A 21,210-nucleotide genomic window follows, 5' to 3' on the forward strand; every position below is an offset into this window, starting at 1 on the left:
TTCAAAGGAAATTGACATGATGAGAAATCACGGGGCTTGTGGAGCTTGGAGAGCTGAGTTCATTAGGCGATGGTTTGACTGTCAAAGACCAGCCGTGGTCCGGGGCAGGGTCGGGAGGAGAGGGGCCTTGACATTGCTGCGAGGCTGCAGCCGCCTCTCTTGGATCTCGGAGACGTAAAAGCCCAATGCCGTCTTCCGTTTGTGCGGGCTCCCCTTGCAGACGTAGGGCTGCTGAAGTAGAACTCCAAGAAGACCCGGGCAGGGATACATCACGGGGAGAGACGGCAGACGCGTGAAAGGCGTCTCCCACGGTTACGACTGTTGGCAGAGCCTCCCTGCTGACCTGCGGTCTGCAGCACCCATCTTGGAGCCGGCTGCTAAACCGTGTATGTTTCATGTGTGGTCAGCACGCCGGCCCCCTTCTGTCCCCACTGGCCTAGTGGCTCTGCTTGCTTCAGGGACTGGGCGTTAGCTGCTAAAGTACCCTCGACCCTGACACACACACAGAGAAAAATAAAAAGCAAGCGACACTGGCTCCCGGGCTCTAGAACCTTCTCGTCATCGTTGTTGTGGCTGAAACACAGCAGAAGCAGGAAGGGGGAGAGAAGAGCGAGCGGGGAGCGGGTGCGCTGGCAGCACCGGATGTGGGCGTAGAGCCCTAGAAGAAATGGCAGGGCTACCCAAGTCCTTTTGCTCCTGGCTCTGTGGAAGCTCCTGAAGGCACTGGGAGCCACGGGCCGGTCTCTGGAACGCTGCTCCTGGGTGTGATGCCCTGGGCTCATCCCTGAAGGCCACTCCTCACCCCCCTACACACACACATGTGCACACGCGTGCACTGAGTTTCCAGGTGTCTCCTGTTGTGGGCTTACAGCTTTCTTGTTTCTGGTGGCTCTGCATACAGCGTCCTCCTGGCCTTTTTCCCAGCGCCCAGGCCCTGGTGCTGTTTCGGTCAGGTCAGGCTCTCTGGGGGGGGTTCCTGAGCCTGGGAGCCCACTCTTGGGAAGTGCCTGAGGACACTGCTGGGCCTCACTAGAGGCTGGGAGGCGCCCTGTGTGGCCCCCGGGCGCTGAGAGGTGTTCTGTGCAGCGCTCCGCCTGCGCCGGCTCTGTCGCCGCACTGGTGGGAGGGGGGAGCGGGTGCAGACTCATTCTGCCAGCTCCAGGTTGTGTCTTATGATCGTTGCCATGATTTCTCTTTCAATGTGGGCAGTTTTTAAACAGCATCAGTAGCAGGATCCCTGCACCTTTTTCCTGAGGTACTCACCCAGAGTGCTCGGCCGATACCAGTGAGCCTCCACCTGGCCGCTGAGTGAAGCGGGCCCATTATCAGCCTGTAGGGTGGAGGCACGGAGTAGCCAAGGGCCCCCACCAGCATCACCGGGCCAGCTGGCGACAGGCGTCTTCCTGTGGCTCTCAGTCCCTAAAGCATTAGCACACAAAAGCCCCCAACCCTGCCCCTGCCCGGGGTCTCCCTGGCTGATTTCTCTCCAGAGCTGATCAAGCAGCTAATCCCAAATTGGATTTGTTCACTGGGATGGTCTTGGCCTGTCATCCCAGCCCTGTGTAGGGAGAAGTGTGGATGGCTCGCTCCCCCTGCACATCTCCAGATGGCATCGTGGGGCAAAGCTGTCCCTAGCAAGGCTGCAGCAGGGCTTCGTCTGGCCACTTGACAACAGCCACCCTCCCCCATGGCTCCCCCCAGGAAGAGGGAACGTCTCTCACACCCCACACCCGGAGGTTCTGCTGCAGGAGTTGGCTGTCACCTTTCTGCTCTGGAATCCGCTGTCCCCTGTGCATCCCCGCGCCAGAGAATCCGCATGTCCTTTTGCATCTCAGCCCTCCCCCGCTCCCTCATTTTCAGTATGGAGTGGTGGAGAGAGGAAGTATAACATGATTTTAGGGCTTGCATTTCAATTCCATCGCATTTTTATGGGACAAGCAGAGTCTCCGCGTCGGGAGTTATTAGGTTAGTATCTAAAATGGGTTCGGCACTGTGGGGCTTATCATTTAAAAGGAATTAGACGGCCCCTTCCCACCCTCCTCCCTCCTCCCTTGGGATGAGCAGATCGCGGCGAGGCCCCCCGGGGACCAGTTGAAGGAGTCCTGGAGCTCTGATTAGTTTTGCTCTCCCTGCTTAATTGCGGAGCTTCCTTTCTCTCGCCACTGACAGCCCAAGTGGCTCTGTGTCCTGCCCCCCTCCCGCCTTTGCTTTAGGAACAAGATGATCACAATGCGGCCTTGTGAATCAATTTTCTCCCTGTGCTGATGAAAGTGTAATTCATTCTTAATCAAGCGGCCTTGCTGCTTCAGGCTCCGTGCTGGAATACATTTCCTTATTCCCCCCTACACACCCCACCCCCATCACTTTAGGAAACAATCCCCCAAAAGGACTTTTAGAGGAGAGCTGGGAGCGTTGGCAGCCTGCCTCTGGTGGTGTTCCAGCAGGGGGCGCTCTCGAGACCGACACTGGAGGAGCCCTTGTCCCTGGAAGCCTTCCACAGCCCACTGCCACCAGGCAGGGGCGCACCTGTCACAGGTGCCTCCAGGCTTGCTGCCTGCAGGTGCTGAGGCCATTTCTCCGGAGGATAGTGAATCGTCGCGGCAGTGAGCAGGCGCCGGCTGAGCCCGCAGATGGCGTGCCTGAGCTGGGGGAGCCAGCTGGGTGCCAGGCCCTTACCTGGGGTTGACAGGAGCCAGCCTCCTGTCTTTTTAAGGAGACAGTCGTTTCTTCTGAATCCAGACTTGTTTCATGGTGTGGACATGTCCGTCTTTGCCACACCACATGCAGTTTGGGGAATGCAAGGAGTTCCTGTCTCTGCCAAGTGCCTCGTCTCCTGGTGGCTGTCACAGACAACTGGCAGGGCGGTGGGGAAGCCGGTAGAGGCAAAGGTGACCGCCAGGGTCAAGTCTTGATGCTGGGCAAGAAGGAGCAGCCAGGCCCCAGCAGGTGGACTCGGGGGCCCCGTGAGATAGAAACAGACGTGCTGCAGAAAGAGAAAAGGAAGTCGGTCCCCTCGGAGTAGAATTGGATTAGTGACAGACTTGAACAGCCGGTTGAGGCGAGAGAGAACTTAATTCCTCCCATGTTATTCACACGGCTGATTCTAATCAGATGTGAGGAGACAGCTGGAAGAGAGCAGTGGGTCAGCCCCGTGCCTTGCAGGCAGACTTCGTGTTCTTTTAGTCATCTTCAGGGAACTGGCAGGAGCGCTGGGAGCTGGGGGCTTCGAGCAGGGCCCTGGTGGCTTACGGCCTTCCCCGAGAAGCTGAGCCCCGCTACCGAGACCCCCGTGGTCAGCGCTTGTCTGGTTGAGGGTGCGTTCTGGAGGACGATGCGATGTGTGGCGCACGTGGTCACCGGTCACATGCGGCAGAGACCCGCCACTTGGCCACAGGATGGTGCAAAGGAGGCCGCTCCCAGAGTGACCTCCAGGGGCTCTCTGCTTCTTTGCCTGCCGAAATGTGGGGACCTCCTCCTCCCAGATGGCCTAGAGCTCCACCTGGCAGCGTGCGTGTAGAACCCACGTCCTCCCCAGGCAGCCAAGGCTGGTGTGGGGAGGGCTGGGCCTAGGTGGCCAAGGGAGGCACAGACGGCTCTGCGTGGAGTCCCGGTGGTGGGAGGGACGGGGAGGGGAAGGGGGCTCCAGCAAGCAGAGGTGACTGGGCAGAGACACCAAGGCACGCGCTGAGCAGGGAGACAGAGCAGCGTTCGCTGGACTCGGACACGGGGCGTTCAAGAGGGTGGCAGGGAGAGCAGGGAGCTTGTGCGCTAGCTTTCATGTCTCCAAAGCTGACCCACAGAGGCGGTGTATTCTGTGAAGGGCTGGCTGGGCCACTGCCTCTGGCCTCTGCTGTCTCCCTCACGCCTCCCTCCTGCCTGTAGCTATCCTGTAACTGTGGCAGCGAGCTCCTAGAATGGGCGGTGAAGGGGCACCCAAGCAGGGAGCAAGGGCAGAGAAGCCGTCAGCAGTGCCCGGCAGCTGGGGACACCCCCTGGGCTGCCACACGTCCTGTGGGTTGCTGGGCCGCCCGAGCTCCTCGCTATGGAAAGCAGCTCCAGGAAACAGCCCCTTGTCTCCTTGCTGTGCCCCCTGCCAGGAGGGGCCTTTAATTTTAATTTTATTTAATTTTTTTTTTTTTTTTTAGAGGCTGGGCTGGGCCAGGCCAAAGGCAGGAGCTGGGAACTCAGTCCAGGTCTCCTAAGTGGGTGGTAGGAACCCAACTGCTTCTGCTACCACTGCCGCCTCCCAATAGCCTCCCTGGTAGGAAACGGGGACTCAGGGGTGGAGCCAGGACTTGAACCCTGGCACCCTAATGGGGTATGTGGTATCTGAAACAGTGTCGCAACCGCTGTGTCAAATGCCTGTCCTGCGGGTGGCTTTTTGGTGGCTGGGACCACGGATGCCACTGCTGTAGAAGCAGGCAGAGGCCATCACGTGGACAGTGGAAAAAGGTTCCAGCAGCGGAGAGTGGGCGGTGCCATCAGTTCCTCTGACTTCGGGGTTCCTAATGGAATTGGAACTGTCGGGAGCTGTAGGGTGAACGTAGGGGTGGGATCAGCCACTTTGCAGCCCAGGTCCCAGCCAGGACTCAACCACCTCCACCCAGGGGGTCCACCTTCTCCTCTGCCAGCCTCGGTGCCTTCTGGAAGACCGTGGCTCTCTGCTGCCAAGGCCGTGTGGTTGTGGCGCTTCCCTACTTGTGTGTGCGTGATCAGGGTCTTCTGTGCCTCTCCTTGGCCCTGAGGTCAAATTCTTGCTCCTGCAAGCTAAGCGCCGGGCCGAGCCTGAGCCGCCACCAGAGAGCTTTGCACCCTAACAAGCACATGCACCAGTAACTGGAATCTGGAGTTGTTGGCGCAGCCAGAACCCTCCCCTGGCACCTCAAAGGGACAGCCAGACGCTGCTTGGGTAAAAGATCCAGGAATTCTTGGAGCCAACATCGAACGAACAGGCAAGAGGCTCTCTGAGGCCCCCCCCAGCCTAGGCTTCCTGCCTGGGGAAGTGGCCAGGACTCCCAGGGCAGCGCCTGTCCCAGCCTGGAGGCTGTGGAGACCAGCGCTGTGCGTGACCCGGCCTTTGGGCACCTTCCCGGCTCTGCTCTGCCCCCTCCCCCCAGGAAGGAGAGCAGCAGAGCTGGGGGAGGGAAGAGACAGGGGCTGCCGTTAGTAATCACAGCTGCTGAGTTCTCACCACGCGCCAGGCACGGAACTGCCTCGCACGCGGTCCCAGTTCCTCCGCACGGCGCCCTGCGAGGAGGGGCTGCCACCACCCCCGCCTCATGGTGGGAAACTGAGGCCCCAGGGCATGAGTGACCCACGCGGGCCTTGGATCAGCCGGTCAGCGGTGCCTGGGTCTGACTTGGAGTGGCTGTGGGCTTGGGGTCTTCTCAGAAGAGTGGGAGGGGCCTGAGCAGAGGCACTGGGCTTCACGCCTGTTTGATTTAAACCCCACTGCACCCCCCACGAGCATCCAGCCCCGGCAGATCTCTGGCAGCCCCGTCTCTTCCTTCTTCCCGTGACCCTCCTGCTTCCCATTATCACAGGGCACGGAAGCCCTGGCCCCGCTCTGATTGTGTTGAGAGAGAACCCATGGGCACACAGCTCCCTTCTGGAGGGAGCTCCGATCAACAAAGCAAAGCTCTCTCCACCATCAGCGCTGCGCTTCGAGAGGGCGTCTGAGATTGGTTCCACTGAAGAAAACAGCTCCGATGCCTCCCTGCATTCAGCTTGCTAGCCAGAACTTCAAGGCCAAAAGATTTGGCAGGATTCAGAGGCGCCTCTCGAGCTGTCTCGTTGGATGGTGAAGTGGTGGCTTTGGAGCCGCCCTCCCCTGCCCCCTTGGAGAGCGGGGGATGTTTCTGAGGGCTCGGCAGAAAATCAGACTACCAGAAGTCGAGGAAGTAGGTCCTACCATCTAGCCTGCCCCTTGGTTCACCTCCAGAGAGATCAAGGGTGATGAGCTTAGGTGGCGCGCTGGCCTTTGCCCCACATGGCTCCGTTTGGTGATATGGCCCGCACCTGAGCTCCCACGGGCTGTAGCGCACTGACCAACACGCTTAGGGGCGTGGAAGCGAGCTGTGTGCTTTCCTGTCCCCCTGCCCCTGGCGGCTCGCCCCTGGGAAGCCCCAGTCTCACTGCAAGGGGTTGGTTTCGGGTGACAAGCAGGGCAATGGGCCTGTGCCACGTGCTTCTGTTTGGGGCAAGGCTGGGAAGTGGCCCACAAGTCAGGGACTGAGCGAGAGCTTTCGTTCTTCCTCCCCACCCCCCTGCCTTCTCGGTCAGTGTCCTTCCTGGGAGAGCCTCTGCTGACGGCCTGTGAGCCCCCATCCTCCCTGCCTGAACTGGCCCCCCACAGCCAGCCCAGCACAGGAGTAGCAGGGACAAGCTTGAGCCCCAGATCGTGTCGCCTTCCCCAGGGGCGGGAGGAGCCAGCTTCCCTGAGCCCCAGCAGGGTGAGCTCCCCGGGCTCGCACGTCACCTACCCAGCAGCACGGCTCAGGGACCTTTGTAGTTGGGAACTGAAAATCTTCTCGGATGTCCAGGGACCCCCTGTCCCCTGGAAAGGCGGTGCCGGTGGCATTTTCCTGCCAATTCGCTTCCGCCCGCCAGCCGTCCCTCCTGGCATGTTTGTGTTTGTCACCTCCTGATTTGGATTCTGGGGCAAATCTGGAAACTTCCCCGGGGTTGACCACCAGCTTGCTTGCGTGCTGTTTCTGAACAGGGCCCCTGGACTCACGAGCCAGCTGGGAGCCTGTGAGCAGGAGCAGACCCCAAGCCCCTCAACCCCTCCTCTGCTCTCTTACAGCTCACCTTGCAGAGCGCCAAGTCCCGAGTGGCCTTCTTTGAAGAGCTCTAGCAGGGGACGCAGCCCCTCCCCAGGATCTGCCACTTCTGCTCCTGGCACCATCGGGATGGCCGGACACCCCAGGAACCTCCCACAGGGGCTGCTGGCTGGGGGCTCCGGGACTTTCCCCAGTGGAGAGCCCAGCCCCCTTCCTGTGCAGTGGCCTTGAACTGTGAGCCAGTGGAGATTGTCCTGACCAGAGGCTTTCATTCTTTCAGAAGTTTTTGTCTGTCTGTCTACTGCGGGATCCCACACTGCCCAGAGCTGACCTCAACAGTCCAGTCTGGGGAGGGGGCAGAGGGAGCCAAGTGCAGAAGTCCCTCGGAGACCGGAAGGCTGGTGCCAGCCGCTCACCCCACCCAGGTCTCCAGGACATCCATCTCCGAGGATGTGGACATGGGATTCAGTGAAGCACCGCTTGGCTCCTGCACGACGTCTGGGAGCCTGTCCGTGGCTCGGGGCCATCGGAAAGCCGGGTCCTCCCGCTGGTGGGGAAACGGGCAGGGCTGTGGTGGTACAGAGCAGTCGCCCCCTTGAGCCTCAGCCTCTCCCGCCTGTGGTCAGCGGGGACCCCACGGGTACTTCTCACTGGCCCAGCACCGAGCTCCACAGCCCCAGTGTGTTGCTGACGCGGGTCACCTCCAGGCCCCTGCCGTTAAGCCCTTGTTGGTCTCTGCTGGGCCTGCGCTTCGTTTGGCTGCGGCCCTTGTCCCCCAAGCACAGGGTCCCTGGGTGCCCCCTCCCAGTCGGCGCCTGCACGGGCTGGCACACGGCTCTCCTCTGTGCCTATGGCAGAGGCGCCACAGCCACCCCAGTGGCTCGCTCACCGCTGTGGCCAGCCAGAGCTCCTCAGGTGCTCCCACTTGGGCCCTTAACAAAGAGCAGCTGATGGCTCTTAGGCTTAACTGGCCCCATCCGAGGACCTGCGGGTTTCCTGAGAGCAGAGGGGCCTTCTTTGGCCGTTCTTTTTTGGCTTCTTAGAAACTTTGTTGGCTTTCTCGGGCTCCGAAAATCCTGCCTTTTTCCACTGTCAGGCTGACCTGTTGGTGTCCCGGGCTGGCCGCAGCCTTCTTAGGCGGCCTTGGCCTGAGGGAGCCAGCCCTGTGTCCACCCCAGCCCCTAGGCATGGCAGGGGGGCTCAGCTGTGCCTGTCCCAGCTCGGGAGAGTCCTCGGGCTGCAGCCCCTCCCTGCTGGTCAGCAGCCCCTCGTGTAGATTTAATCTCTAACAGTGGCTGTGGGGCACAGGAGCATGATGGTGGTTTGTAACAGCATTGTCGGGCTTTGTTTTCTTGTTATTTAACTGCTGTGCGTGTGCTTTGGAAGCCCGGAAAATGCCAAGCCGTGCGGCCACCAGGGAGCTGGCCTGCGTCTGAGCCCTGGCAGGAGCACCTGGGCCCCGGGCGCAGACGGGGAGAGAGGTGGCAGAGCGTTTCTGCTCTTCCTGGGGACAAGAACCAGCGGCCACCTCCCTCAACCAAGAGTCTGGGGCCCTGGGGGGAGGAAGAACGAGAGCCGAGCTGGGATTTCAGAAACCCGTGCCTGCCTGTGGGTGTGGAGCCCCTGGGGTCCATTGAGAGCAGGGCTCTGGCCATCATGATTTCCTTAGAACACTTCGGATGCCCTTTGCCCGGCCCACGGCGACAGCCGGTAAGGCCACGCCATTGACCTGTGGCCGCCTGGGCTCAGGCCCCCTGGTGTGTCTGACGGAGGCCCCAGCAGCACCCAGGCCGGGCTAGACAGCAGCCCGTGGCACTGCGTAACACCTCAGTGACTGTTGGCATCCTGGGGACGGGTTTCTCCCTCTCCTCCGCGCTCTTCTCCCAAAGTCCAGACGCTCACAGGCCTGGGCCCTCGCCGCCCCTGGGGAGAGCAGCCGGGCGGGGAGTCAGCCTCTCCCACTGGCCCTGGTGGGCTTCAGGGGCAGCCCCAGCCATTTCCAGCAATGTCAGACGGTGTTCCTGCCTGTGGGCCCGAGCCCGCCTCCTCTTGAGGCCGCCCCTGGAGCCCTGTTTTTTATTCTGGGGGACTGTTGTAATTTAAATGATTGTTGTAATAAAAACTCTAAGCTGTACAAAGTTTGTCTTGGGCTCCTTCAGTTTGCTTGGCACTCAGGCCAATGAGGTGGAAAAACGAGGCTGGCGCTGGGGCCCTCGCTGACCGCCCAGGGCTTCAGCTGCTTCCCTGCTGGTGCCGGCGCCCCTGAGAGCACCCAGGCCCAGTGGGCTCGGCTGGGGGGAGGGGTCCCAGTGCCTCCATTTCCTCTCTGCAGCCCCTCCGTCCCTGACCCTGGACCCGAGAACAAGGGTGCTGGGTGCTTCTCCTCCGGGTGTTCCAGGCTCTGGGTGGGGGGCGCACAGCCGCAGGTGTTTGCACTTACAGGTGGGACCCAGCTCGGTTTTTGTCTTATTTTTTCCTTTCCTTTTCATTGAGAGACTGAAACAGCGCTTCTATCTACCAGCTCACTCCCTCAGTGCCTGCAACAGCCGGAACTGGACCAGGGCAGAGCCAGGAGCCAGGAGCTCACTCCCGGTCTCCTGTGTCTGTGGCAGCAACCCAAGTGCTTGAGCACTTAAGAAGCCCTTGATGGCCGGCGCCGTGGCTTAACAGGCTAATCCTCCGCCTTGCGGCGCCGGCACACCAGGTTCTAGTCCCAGTCAGGGTGCCGGATTCTATCCCGGTTGCCCCTCTTCCAGGCCAGCTCTCTGCTATGGCCCGGGAAGGCAGTGGAGGATGGCCCAAGTGCTTGGGCCCTGCACCCGCATGGGAGACCAGGAGAAGCACCTGGCTCCTGGCTTCGGATCAGCGCGATGCGCCAGCTGCAGTGGCCATTGGAGGGTGAACCAACGGCAAAGGAAGACCTTTCTCTCTGTCTCTCTCTCTCACTATCCACTCTGCCTGTCCAAAAAAAAAAAAAAAAAAAAAAAAATCAGGGAAAAAAGCCCTTGTCTCTCTCTGCCTGTCAAAAAAATTTTTTTTCTTATTGGAAGTAGCTTGATTTCCTATGTAGTCTAAACCAGAGAAAGCACTTCATAAATAGTGGTCATTTTAAGCTGACCAGTCGATATTTTTACTTAATCTTTTTTTAATTTTAGTTTAACAATCTTAATTGGCTTTCTTTTCTGGAATGGATCAACACTGCATTCCATAAAATTGAATAAGTGCTCCTTATCTAACCTTTTTAAAAAGACAGCTCGCTCTCTCCCCTCTTTCTCTCCCTCCCTCTCGCTCTCACACACCCTGAGATGCCTGAGTGCCTGGTGCCGTGGTGTGGGTGGGGTCAGTGGAGTTCTCTGTTCTCTGTCTTCGTTGGTTGTGGCCATGCTGGCTGGAGCGCCAGTGCTCATCTATCTGTGGTATTGGCACCAGGGCCCCTCGGGTCCCTAGAGGCCCATTCTGGCCTGGGTCCTGTCCTGAATCAGGAATGCCTGGGCATAGCCTCCCCCAGAAACCTCCACCCACAGGTGACATCGGTAAAGAAACTCGGGCGGGGAGGCGTTAGGGGACAGATTGCTGCAGCTCCGGCCTGCCTGGGGTGGGCGCCCAGCTCGGCATCTCCCACCCCGTGGAAGCCCCGGCAGCCTCCTCCCCTCCCTCCCCTCCCCAGCCCTCCCGCGGCCGGCTGTGCAGGCTCCCTGGCAGCCTCTCTTTGCTGCATCACGGCAGCAGGATCCTGCGGCCCGCGCAGCCCCAGCCCAGTGGGCAGATCACAGCTCACACGGAGACAGCTCAGGTCTTGCCCCAGGGAAAGGACAGGCCCCGTTATCAGCAGGGCCCGGAGAGGAACCCCTGGTTTCCACTGGATGCCCTTTCTCACGGGCGGTGGCCCCCGAGGAGCACCTGGCCTTGGCTCCCACTGAGCGGCTTGTGCTCCCCGCCTGCCCCCCCCAGGGCCAGGTACCCCACACACACTAACAGCTGACAATGCCGCCTCTGGGACCCTCAAGGATGTTGCCCACATGACGTAAAGAGTGGGAGCAAAAGGTACCCCAATTCTAGGAAAAGACAGGTGTGGGTTTTTCATGGGATTGGCATTATTTGTAAGTAATAGAAGCAGCTAGAACAACAACACCAACCAAAAACAGCAACCAAAGCCCACAGAATCCTTACCACCAGCCACAGGGTCAGCTGGGGAAACGCCCTCGCCCAGGGCGGGTTCCCGGGGCCTTGGGAAATAAAAACTCAGACAAGGCTGAGTCCAAGCCCCTGCTCGCCCAGTGCGAGCCGGCCAACCCCAGGCCAGCTGCCTGGTCCTCGGAGCTGCACCTTCATCTGAGCAATGAGGACTCGAGGGTTTTGTGGAGGCTAACGGCCCCTCCCCCCAAAACATCACCGCGCAGGGCCAGGTGGTCTTTTCTCTGAAGCCCTCCTCTGGAGGTGGGAGCAAAGAGCCAAGGTGACCCCGAGGTTGTCCGAGGCCCACCCACTCGCTCCCCGAGCTGGGCCCCCATCACTTACACCTGCCCTCAACGCGTTATTGTACCCACATCTGGCCTGGTCCATGCTGTTTGCCCAGTGCCAGCTGCAAAGCCAGCGGATGATGGATGGCCGGGGGCTGGGGTTGCCTGGGAAGGATGTTCTTGTTTTGTCACAGTCCGACCGGCTGCTCAGGTAATGATTTACTGGAAGCTCAGGGTGGGAGAGGTGATGGGTGGGCCGCCCTGGGCTCCCCCTGCACCCGTGGGTACCTGGGCTGTGAAAACCCGAGCACAGACACGGAGGGAGGCATGGCAGTGACCTAATTTTCTCTTATCAGGCATAAGGAAGAAGTCCCCATGGAGCCCTGCCCATTTCCAATATAAATAATGTAATTCCCCCGCCTGCGCCTGCCTGCTCAGGACGGAGGGCAGCCTTTGATCTGAAGGAATTAAGTCAGTAAACAAAAGCAAAAAAGGCTGCAAGGTGTCTGGTGGCAGCACGTGTGGGGTTGTGCGCGTGCCCTGAGGGAGAAGAGGAAGTACAGGACCTCCCACCCACCCTCCCGCCTGGTCTCCCTTTAGCTGAAGGGGTGGGGGCCATGCACCTGCCACAGCCCCAGTAGGGGCCAAGCTTGGGTCCTGTGTATTTTTCAGGGGAGGATACTTAGGGAAAAGGTAGGCGGGAGGGGCCCTCCGCTGGCAGACCTGCTGGACAGGTGCCCACCCCGTGCCTCAGGATAGCTGGCCATGGCGGGCTGGCGGGGAGAGGGTCCTTCCAGCTCTCCGCTTCTGGCTGTGTGGCCTTGAGTAAGTCCTTTCTGGTCTCTGGGCTGTTAGGAGGTCAAGTTCCACAGCCCAGGCTCCAGCTTCATCCCCCAGGAAGCCAAAAGTGGAGAGTGACTGGCCCGGGAGCCCTGGGCCACACCCAGGGGCCCCTGCCATGCCATGCCAGGTCAGCCAGCCTGGGCCAGCTTAGGGCCCCTCTTGCCCCATCCATTGTCCCAGCCCCACACTCCTCAGGCACAAACCTCCAGTGCCCGCCCCCAAGTTAACAGGAATGGCAGGGACTTGGCAGGGCCGCCGCCCGGACAGCGAGGCCCAGCCCCCGTGGGCCCAGGCACAGGCCTGTGTGACAGTGGCTCTGCCCTGGGACCCACAGGGGACCTCCCTTCTTTGCCCGTGGCGGCATCCCTCCCCCAGCCTTGCTCGAGGCTCCCAAGGCTGAATCTATTAAGTCCTTCATATTAACCAGAGAAGGGGGAGCGGCCCTCTTTCTTCTCTACTGAGTGCATTTGCATTAACACCTGGGGAGTTCTGTTTGCCTTGAGAAAGCGCATTGCTATTCTGAGCAGCACGCGCTGCGGGCTGGGCCAGGGAGCCTATTCTGTTATTAATACGGCTTTTCTCGCCTCCCTTCTCTTTTCCCGTGGAGGCGGGGAGAGCGGCTGGGGAAGCCAGGGCTCCCCACTCCACGTGGGAAGGTCCCCCGGAAACACCAAGCTGGGGAAGCCAGGAGCAGCTCCCAGGTGGGACTGGTGCCTTCCTGGGACGGTGATTGGTGTGTGTGTGGGGGGGATTTGGGAGCTGCCTCCCTCCCTGGGAGGCCACAAGGCTCCTGTGGCAGCCCCCAGCCATGGCCCTGGTCTGCTCCCTCATCCTGCAGCGCTGGCCTGCTCAGAGAAACACAACTCCACCTGAGAACTCGGGGGGGGGGGGGGGGGGGCTGCCGCCCGCAGGGTCTGCATGCAGCAGTGTCCCAGGGGGCCCCGGCTCAGTGGCTGCGCCCCAGGATGCCAGAGTGCAGTGGCATCAGCTGGAACCCAGGGCGCACACCTGTACCGGGGGAGACGCTGTCTGGGGCAGACGCGGGTCTCAGACCTGGAGTTCTAGAAGGAACGGAAAAGGGGGATGGCGCCTCCCCTTCCTCCAGCTCCGTGGGCTGGGAGAGCAGAGGGGCCTGAGCCCTGGGTGAAGCTGGGACAGCAGCAGCCCCCCACATGCCCTGCTTCCCACTTCCTGGGGATCCCACAGGATGAGGAAGGGGAGGGAGCCCTGGGAGACAGGTGGGCGCTGGGGCAGAGCAGGGGTCCCAGGAGGACATCTGAGGCCTTGCCCTCCCAGCCTCACGCTCCTCTGCCCAGCCAGGGAGGCAGGGTCCCGGAGGAGACCAGGTTCGGAGGCAGGGCCCGGAGCAGCGAGAGTTTATTAGCACCTCCTGCAGCTCCGTGGTTATGGCTGGTTACTATTAGCTTGTCCTGGACCAATTATCAAAGGAGACAGCTCCAGGCAGGGAGGGTCATGGAGGCCAGGAGTGTTCTCACACAGCCCTGCCTCCACTTGCAGATCGTGGGGACAGCCCTGCCCCTGCCACCACCCTGTGTCACCTGCTCCCCACCCCACCCCCGCCATGAAGAAAGAGCAGGCATAGGGAGGGGGCAAACCTCCAGTGCTGGGGCTCAGGCTGGTGTGGATTGGCAGCTGCAGAGGGATTTGGTGGCTGCAAATGGCCCCAAGTGGGTTGACACAGCTTCAGCTGGCCAGAGGCAGCCCCTCCTCGGGGACTGGTGGAGGCGTCCGAAGCAGCAGGGGGACCCTGGCCCAGCATCAGCATTCCATGGGCATCGCCAGTCCCCGCAGCAGCCTGCCCACCCCTGCCGCTGCCGCCGGGCCCAGGCCAGGTGCCTCGCCGCTCTCCAGTGACATTTACCACCCAGACGTGAAATCAGAGCGCCTGGGCTAGCCCACTTCATTAGAGTCGGCTCCGCCCCACTGGGCAGGAGCAGCACCGGGCATGCTCACCACCCTCCCCCTCCCCCAACACACACCTGGCTCAGGAGACCAGGCCCTCAGGGCTCCCGTGTCTCCCGAACACCTGCTCCCAGCCAGGTGCCTGCCCTTGGTGTACTTGATGTCTCCTTGGTCTTCCCGGTTTTCTGTCCGGGAGGGGCATCTAGAGCCCTGTGCAGATAGCATCACTCCCGGGTGAGGCTGGGGTGGGGGGCCCTGTGTCTCCCCCTTTCGCCACCCCATGCCTGTCCTCTCCCTCCCCCAGCTCAGGGGCCTGACCGGAGCTGTCCAGGGTGATGGAAGGATCTGATTTGAAGACAGCAGGGGAGGAGCTGGGTTGTGGGGTCGGCCTTGGGGCTCCCTGGAGGGAAGAGTCCGGGCTGCTCCGCCTCCCTCCTGGGAGACCCCCCCCCCCAGCAAGGCACCCAGTCCAGCTCTGCAAGATGGGGAGCCCCAGCTTGCCCTGCTGTGGAATGAGGACCCCCGTGCCTGGGGGGCTTAGCCCGCTCCCTGGGCCCTTACACAATTCCGGTGAAAGAACAGGGGCTTGTTTTTGTAGTTAAAATACAGGGTGGGGGGAGGGAGGCAGGGACTTCCCAGCAAGCAGGCCTGGGGCTGGGAAGGACTCTGGCACTGCTTGGGCCCGCTGAGCTGTCACCACTCAGGTTCAGGCTCCCCCAGCCTGCCTGCTCCAGGGCTGCCTCCGTCCACACCTCCCTGCTGATGGCGCAGGCCACCAGGCCAGCTGGCCCAAGGAGTGGGGGCCGGGCAGGGGCTGCCCGTCCTGCACTGTGTGCCTGTCTTTGAAAACTCCCCAGCCCAGCTGAGGAGCTGGGCTCCCGGAATCCAGGGTCACCCAGGTGAGTCCCAGAGCTGTCACTCAAACGTTAGTTCATCTGCCCATTCCGTGCCTCAGTTTCCCCTGTGCCCCACAGAGCTGCAGAGCCCTAAAGGTTCCGCCCCAGGAGCCTGGCAGAGAGGCTGCCATCCGCTGGTCCCCTCCCTGCTTCGCGGGGACAGTGTGATGGATGAGGGTCCCGCGGGAGCAGCTCTGACTCCCGCACGCCCGCCACTGCCCAAGCGCTGGGTGATGGATCCCTTCTTCCTCCCCACTCCCCGGAGCCTGGGCTCCATCTGGTCAGGCGCAGCGCCAGGCTGATGGATGGACCGCCCGCCTGGCCACCCTCGTGGCCGCACTCCGGGTCAGGAAGCTGCTCATTCAGTCATTCAGCAAACGCTTCTTGATTCCAGCCCTACTGTGTGCTGGAGCACAGCTCTGAGCCCGACAGGCTAGGGCACCGGCCGTCCCCTTCCAGGGTGACAGATGGGGCCGGGGCAGGTAGGGAGCAGGTAGGAGGCCTCTGGCTAGACCCCAGGGGCCAGGACCGCGAGTCTGGGTGAGGCAGACGCAGTAGCTCCTGCAAAAGTCTAGCTGGGGGAGGACCAAAGTGAAGACGGGAAGGGGTGGGGCCGGGGTGGGGGGAGGGGCTGGGATTAGCTCCATTTTAAAGACAAGGAAGCAGAGGTTGAGAGATGGGGACGGACTTGCCTCTATGCAGGGAGGGAGGGGCAGAGCTGGGCTGGCACGCTCTTGGCCTCTGGGACCCCACAGGTGGGCGACAGCCTGGCCAGGCTCCGGAGGTGCAGGACACCTCCCCACCCCACCCCCACCCCCGCCTCCTCATCCAGGGAGGCAGCTGTCCCCTTCACTCGGCGTGGACAGGAGCCAGGCAAGAAATATCACATCATTAAAATGACAAATCCCTTCTCTAAGTGAACCGGAAGGCCGGCCGCCCTGCCTCGCTTCCCTCCGTGCCCGCCCCCCAACTCCCCCGCCCCAGACTCATCTCCCCTCCCAGGCAGCCCAGCCCTCTGGACAGCTTGTGCAGGGTACCGCCTGGCCCCCGGGCAGGTCCATGGGCTCGTCCCTGAGCTGACCTGGGTCTCCAGCCCTGTTTGATGGGAGAGCTGGGCATCTGAGGCCTCCGTAGCTCTTCCCAGCAGGCCCCACTGAGGAGGATTGGGGGGAATCCATTCTACAGGTGGGAAAACTGAGGCTTGGGACGGGGAAGTCCTGATGGGGGTGTCCCGGTCTGCAAAGGTCCCTTAGCACAGGGCTGCCCCATCCCGCCCTGCACAGCCCAGAGCACCGCCCGCGCCGCGACCTGCCTGGCACCTTGGTGGAACACTGTCATGTCAGAGCCAGGAGGACGGGGCGGGGTCCTCCTCCTGGACTCCCCAGAAGGAACCCGCCGTGCTCAGACAGCCACTGCCTTCCGCAGCTGATGGGAGCCGAGTGAGCGTGTGTCTCACACCCACCCACGAGGGCCACACTTGTAACGCGGACCCCACACACCGGTGTCGCCGCTGAGATCATGTGCGACTGGTCAGGCCTGAGTTGTCAGACACCCCCCTCCCTTGCACAGAAGCCCGCACCCGCAGTTACAGGCCCCCTCCACCCAGGCCTGGCCCCGTGCATCTGTGTTACGTGCCCACAGCCACTGGGAGCCCCACGTGGGGCCCAGGTTCTCTGGGGAGCAGGACAGGTGCACAGGCGGCAGGAGACACTGCAGGCAGCCCCGGTTCCCAGAATGACCCCTCCCATACACACACACACACACACATACACACTCTTCCCCATCCGTCCTCCGGCCCAGACGGCAAGGACACGCTGTCCGTCCGCCCAGTGTCCTGGTCTCCTTGGACACAGACAGAGCCCACGGAGGCGTCTGGCGCGTCCTGACTTGGCCGCAGCAGCTGCACCAGCCCCCAGTCCCCTTCCCTGTGTCCTGCCTGTCCTTTCTCACCTGCTAGCCCCAGCGATGGCCGCCCCAGCGCCTCCCCTCCCGTGGCCGAGATAGGCATGGGGCCTCCTGCCAGACTCACCACCAGGGGTCTCCTAAGCCCTCCCACCGGACCACCAGGCCCTGCCTCTCTCTAGACCTTAGTTTGTCCCATCTGGAAAATGGGAGGAAGGCGGAACCAGAAACTTTCCAAGGTCTTGTCCGGGTCTGGGCCAAGAGAGGGAAGGCGGAGGTGGGGGCTGGGGAGGGAGGTGGGGCAGGGTCCGGGACAGGCCTTCCAGGGTGAGAGGGCCTGGGCTGGGAGCAGCCTGGGCCTGTGCACGGTTCGTCGCCATTCTAGAAATGAGGAACCTGAGAGAAGGCCAGGAGGGGCCAAGAGCTCCACTGAGGGCCGGGCCCTGGAGCCAGGCCCGCCCTGTGCTGGGTCAGGGAGGTGTCTTCCTGGAACCGCTCTCTCCTGAGCCAGGCGCCTCCCCGCCCCCTGCGCTTGGCTGCTGGCTCCGAGCCCACCCCTGGCCCTGCCCATCCATCTGCTGTCGCTTCCTGGCAGGGCCCAGTGTGCCATACATCACCTGGCCAGGCTGAGGCGGGCAGGGTGCAACTGGGCTCGCCCGAGCTCCGTGGTGAGGGTGGCATTTCAGGCGGTCCGGGCCCATGAGCAAGGGAGCTGGGCCCAGCAGAGGAGGGGACTTGGGGGGCCCCAGAGCGTGGGAAGGAGCTTCAAGCTGGATGCTTCAAGGTGACCTGGCTGAAGCGAGTGCTGCTGGAGTTGGTGGCCATGCAGGCGCGGGGGACGGAGGTGTCACAGCAGCCCTGGCAGGCGTTCAGAGACCGCATAGCTCCCTGCCCCATGCCTCGGCCAAGCAATCTGCTGATGGAGGTTGCTGGGGCGCTGTCTCCTGACGGAGCTGCTGGGGCGGGGGTGCGAGAGCCTGGTGACCGGAGGAGAGGGACTCGCGGCCGTGGCTGCCACCGCTGCCGCCCACAATCCACGTGCACCCCTCCCCCGACAACCTCCATCACCTCCCAGGCCACTTCATTCATTCAACAACTACGTAGGAGCACCTACTGTGTGCACAGGGACACAGCACTGAGCGAAGTCCAGCCCCGGCAGGAAAGGCAGGTCTGAGTGTGTCACAGGCCGTGCTCAGTGCAACCCAGGGGCGGGCACAGCAGATGAAGCCACTGCTTGGGACATCACTGCAAGTCCCGGCTCCTCCGCCTCTGACCCAGCTGGGGAGCAGCAGGTGGGGGCTCACATACGGAGTCCCTGCCCCCCACGTAGGAGACCCAGATGGAATTCCTGGCTCCTGGCTTTGGCCTGGCCCCGGGCCTGGCTGTTAAGCCATTTCAGGAGTGAACCAGCAGGTGGAAGACCTCTGTCTCTCTCTCTGTCGTTGTGCTATCACAGCCCCTGGGGTGATGTGGGCTCTTCCTGGGAGTAAGGCTGGGGGCACTGTTGGGCTGGGAGGGGCGTGTGCAGAGTTTGGGTTGGTGACTAATGCTACAGGTTCAGTGGGCAGGGTGTCCCACAGAGGCCCTCTGTCTCCTCCCCTCTTTTTTTCTTTCATTACTTAATAAATATTGAGTGCCAGGCAATAAAACAAGATTTATTTGAAAGGCAGAGCGACAGAGACAAAGGGAGAGACAGAGAGATCTTCCATCCCCCAATGCCCTCAAAGGTTGCGGCTGGGTCAGGCCAAAGCCAGGAGCCTCCCATCAGGTTCTCCCATGTGGGTGGCAGGGGCCCAAGCACTTGAGCCATCCTCTGCTTTCTTAGGAGGGAGCAGGATCAGAAGTGGAGCAGCAAGGACTCAAACCCGCACTCCCCTGCAGGGTGCCGGCGTCCCAAGTGGCCGCTTAGCCCGCGGCACCACAGCACTGGCCCCAGCTGTAGCCTTTGCTGGGGTCCAGAAAAAGTGTGCTCCACACTGCCCAGCCCCCGGCAAAGCAGCTCACAGGTCTCCGGTGCCCACCTGGCAGGGTGGGGGTGGGGGCAGAGTCCCTGAGGCCAGGCCCTGTGCCCCTTCAGGCAGGTGCACGGTGGCACCCGTGTGTGTGCCGAGAAAGCTCCTCAGAGGCGGTGGTGTGGGCTTACGGGGACACACACATATGGAGTGGTCGGCCCTGGGGCACGCACAAGCATGTCTCCCCCCTCATCTACCGTCCTGGGCCTCAGTTTCCCGGTCTGAGAAATGATCGGGGTACAGGACCCCAAAGCCCTTCCTGTTCTAAAAGGAAGGCGCTCTCTGTGGTTATCCCAAGTCCCGGGTGGGGCGTCAGGTCAAGGCCCCGGGGCTGCGATCCTGCTGGGGAAGCAGGGACGCTGGTGTGTACCTGGGGCAGGCTGCACAGCACCAGGTGAGCCCAAGACAATCAGAGGGCGTCCAGAGGGGCTGGGCCTGGAGAGCCCTCCATCCTGGTTCAGTAGAGACTGGGCTGGGAGCTCTGGGGACCTTTCCTGCTCTCCCAGGGCCTCCTGCCAGGACAGGACCCTGGGTCAAGGGCTGCAGTGGAGACCCCTGGCCAGGTCCCCCTCTCTCAGCTGCCCTGGGGGCCCCAGCTGAGAAGTTGAAGCAGGGGCAGGAGGCCCCTCAGTGACCCCGCCTAGGGAGGGGCCCTGCCGCATCACCGTTTGCCCCTGGCCCCACAGGGCCCCCTGGTTCACCCGGGCTCCCCATGGCTCCTCTAATTACACAGCCATAAAGCACAAATCTCTAACGATCCAATTAGTGACGCCATTACTGCTCTGTCCAGGATTAAAATTACCAATTAAACTGCTGTCGATTTTAGCATCACTTGAGCTCAACATGACCGGGGCACCAAGGGCCCAGAGGCCCATTAGCATGGGTGTCCTTGGGCTTGGGCCTCCTGGGAGCCGGGGGCAGACCTAGCTGGGCCCTGGAGGAAGCCCCTCCGCCCACCACTCCTGGGCTCCTCATGCGCCGGTCCAGCCATTCTCTCCACTTCGGGGAGCCCCAAAGATTACAGCCCAGTTCCTGGTAGAACCAGCGCTGGCGGGAGCTGGAGGGGTTCCCCTAGCCCAGCCCTTCCCTGCAGACGGGGCCTCCCCCATGTTCCCCAGGGACAAAAGTCACCTGGTCAGTGTCCCAGGATCATCTCAGCAGCTGAGCCTTGGGACAAGAGGTGGGGGTGCTCTTCTGAAAGCTCAGCCCCCATCCCCTGCCCCTCTCTCCCCTGTCCCCTGTCCCCCGGACCCTGCTGAGCAGTGGGACGTTAGTGCTGTCCCTCTCCCCTGTGACAGGCAGGTGCTTCTTCAGGGGACCCTCAACGCTTTCTCAAAACAGAGGGGCTCTCTGAGCACAGAGGCGGAGCCAAGGACTGGGGGGGTGCTGGCGGCTGTCTCTGGAGGGGTGAGCTCCCCGTCCCTGGAGGTTACAAGCACTGGCACAGGGTGCCAGAGGGGAAGCCAGAGACAACTTGGTCATCCTGAGAAAGATCCTGGGGCCCTGAGTCCTGCGCTCCCCACCGCTCGGGGGCAGGGGAGGGTGCGGGAGGGAGGGGTCTGGGGAGGCAGCCACCAACTAGAAAACTCAGCCCAGGGGCTGGGCCAGAGACTTCGGGCTGGCAGCATGGCCCGACACTGCCGCAGCACTAGTGCCACCCAGGCCCCTGGGCCCCTGGGGATCAGCGCCTCCCTCGCCTCACGTCTTCCATGCTCACCTCCAGGAACAGATCAGGCGTGGCACCGACACTCAGAGACCCAGCACCCTGCCCAGGGTTTGAGCCAAGGGGATGAGCTTGTCCCCATGGGTGGGCCCAGGGGCTTCGGCTGAGGCCACAGACCACCTTCAGAGCTCTGTGTATTCCAGCCCCAAGCAGTGGGAGCTTCTGCCCAGCTCTCCCTCTGTGTCACACAGAGAGATGTGGAGAGGAGGGGACACCGCAGGGTCCCGGCCTCAGCCCGGGGCCACGGTGGGGGGACCTCAGCAGGGAGAGGTGACTTCCCCCAGCCATCACCCTAGGCCGATGCCCGGGCCGATGGGACGTGCAGCTCTTCTGGGGGCACAGCCGGCGTGGGCAGCCAGTGAGGCCTCTCATCAGAGGCAACAGACTGAGGCCGGGGTCTGGGGAGCCCAGAGCAATTAGGAGCTGCCTCGCGCCTCGTCTGTGCCAGCTGCCGCCGCTGTCACTCAGAAGGGGGGCCTGGAGCAAGCGCCCTTGGCCTGGCTGCCGTCCGCGTGGGGTCCTGATCCCAGCAGCCCGGCCAGGCCCCAGCAGAGGCTCCCACTCCCCAGAGCGGGGGACAGAGGCCCCGAGGGCACGGGAGAGAGGGAGTCCTGCTGCTTCCTAGGCAGGACTTCCCCACACTCCTCTCTTCCTGTCCAGACCTACCAG

The 21,210-nt window shown here is 62.1% G+C and overlaps 1 protein-coding gene across 3 annotated transcripts in view; it reads left to right on the top strand.

Moving 5' to 3' along the window:
- Positions 1-8,915, top strand: part of NF2 (NF2, moesin-ezrin-radixin like (MERLIN) tumor suppressor) — an 87,110-nt gene extending 78,195 nt beyond the window's left edge. For all 3 annotated transcript variants that reach the window (XM_062182615.1, XM_062182614.1, XM_062182613.1), the window contains one exon: positions 6,806-8,915. Coding sequence is in view for 1 of the 3 variants with exons in the window: in XM_062182613.1 (XP_062038597.1) it covers positions 6,806-6,856 (51 nt within the window). In the remaining 2 variants the exon portion in view is untranslated. The remainder of the gene's footprint in view (positions 1-6,805) is intronic.
- Positions 8,916-21,210: the final 12,295 nt, after the last annotated feature.

The sequence above is a fragment of the Lepus europaeus genome, chromosome 23, assembly GCF_033115175.1.
Source record: "Lepus europaeus isolate LE1 chromosome 23, mLepTim1.pri, whole genome shotgun sequence".
NCBI lineage: Eukaryota > Metazoa > Chordata > Mammalia > Lagomorpha > Leporidae > Lepus > Lepus europaeus.